Genomic DNA, 1,114 nt, shown 5'->3' on the forward strand with positions numbered 1-1,114 from the left:
TGAATAAAAAATGAATAAATAAATAAACAAAATAAATAAATAAACATTATTTATATTAGATTAAATTTAATAAATTCAAATAAATAATTCAACATATTTAATTAATTAGTTAAAAAGAAATTTAAATAGTTTTTATAAACTTTGCGGCACAATAGCAAATCCATAAACAAATGAATGAATAAATAAATAAATAATTTAATACATTTAATTAATTCGTTAATTAAAAAGAAATTGAAATAATTTATATAAATTTTGCAACATAGCAGCGACAAATCCGTGAATAAACAAATGAATAAGTAAATAATCCGATATAATTAATTAAATTGATGGATTAAAAACAAATTAATATAATGTATTGAATTAATTAAATTTATTAAATACTATGGTATATGATAGCAAATTTTTTGCACATCCACTATTTGAAATTATTTAATTGATTGACATTTATGATGAAATTTATAAATATCACAAAATCTCATTTTTCAAAAATTTTTGTATATATAACAAAATTTTTCTTAATTAATTTCCAAGAAATTACTCACTTAATTAATTTGTCTAAAAATAAATTTTTATTAAATTTCACAAAATTTCTGTCCATTTTCTAAATTTTTAAACATCCAATAATTTTTTGAATTAATTTTATTAAAAATTACATATTTTAATTAATTTGCTTAAAAAAAAAACAAAAACAAAAAAACGAAAAGATTTGTCCTTTTTTTTTTGTGAAATTTTAAAATAAAACTCTCATTATCAAAAGCTTTTTTCAATATAAATAATACTTTTTAATTAATTACTTAAAAAATACTATTAGTTTTTTAAAATTTTCTAAAAAGTAAAAAATTTGCCAAAAAAAAGAAAAAACTCGTCCTTTTCTTTTTTTTAAGATTTTGAAAATAAAATTTCCATTATCAAAAATTTTTTTCAATGTAAATAATACTTTTTAATTAATTACTTAAAAAATACTATTAGTTTTTTAAAATTTTTAAAAAAAAATTTGCCAAAAAAAAGAAAAAATTCGTCCTTGTCTTTTTTTTTTTTTTTTTATAAAATTTTAAAACAAAATTTTCATTATCAAAATTCCCTTCAATACAAATAATGGTTTTTAATTAATTAC

General features: G+C 15.1%; 1 protein-coding gene across 1 annotated transcript in view; it reads right to left on the minus strand.

Annotated features, from left to right (window-relative positions):
• Positions 1-546: 546 nt before the first annotated feature.
• Positions 547-1,114, minus strand: part of LOAG_18870 (hypothetical protein) — a gene marked incomplete at its 3' end in the record, with an annotated part of 6,170 nt that continues 5,602 nt past the window's right edge. Inside the window, exon 5 of the mRNA XM_020451531.1 lies at positions 547-555. Coding sequence (XP_020304676.1) covers positions 547-555 — 9 coding nt within the window. The remainder of the gene's footprint in view (positions 556-1,114) is intronic.

This window comes from Loa loa, assembly GCF_000183805.2.
Source record: "Loa loa unplaced genomic scaffold supercont3.609, whole genome shotgun sequence".
Taxonomy (NCBI): Eukaryota; Metazoa; Nematoda; class Chromadorea; order Rhabditida; family Onchocercidae; genus Loa; species Loa loa.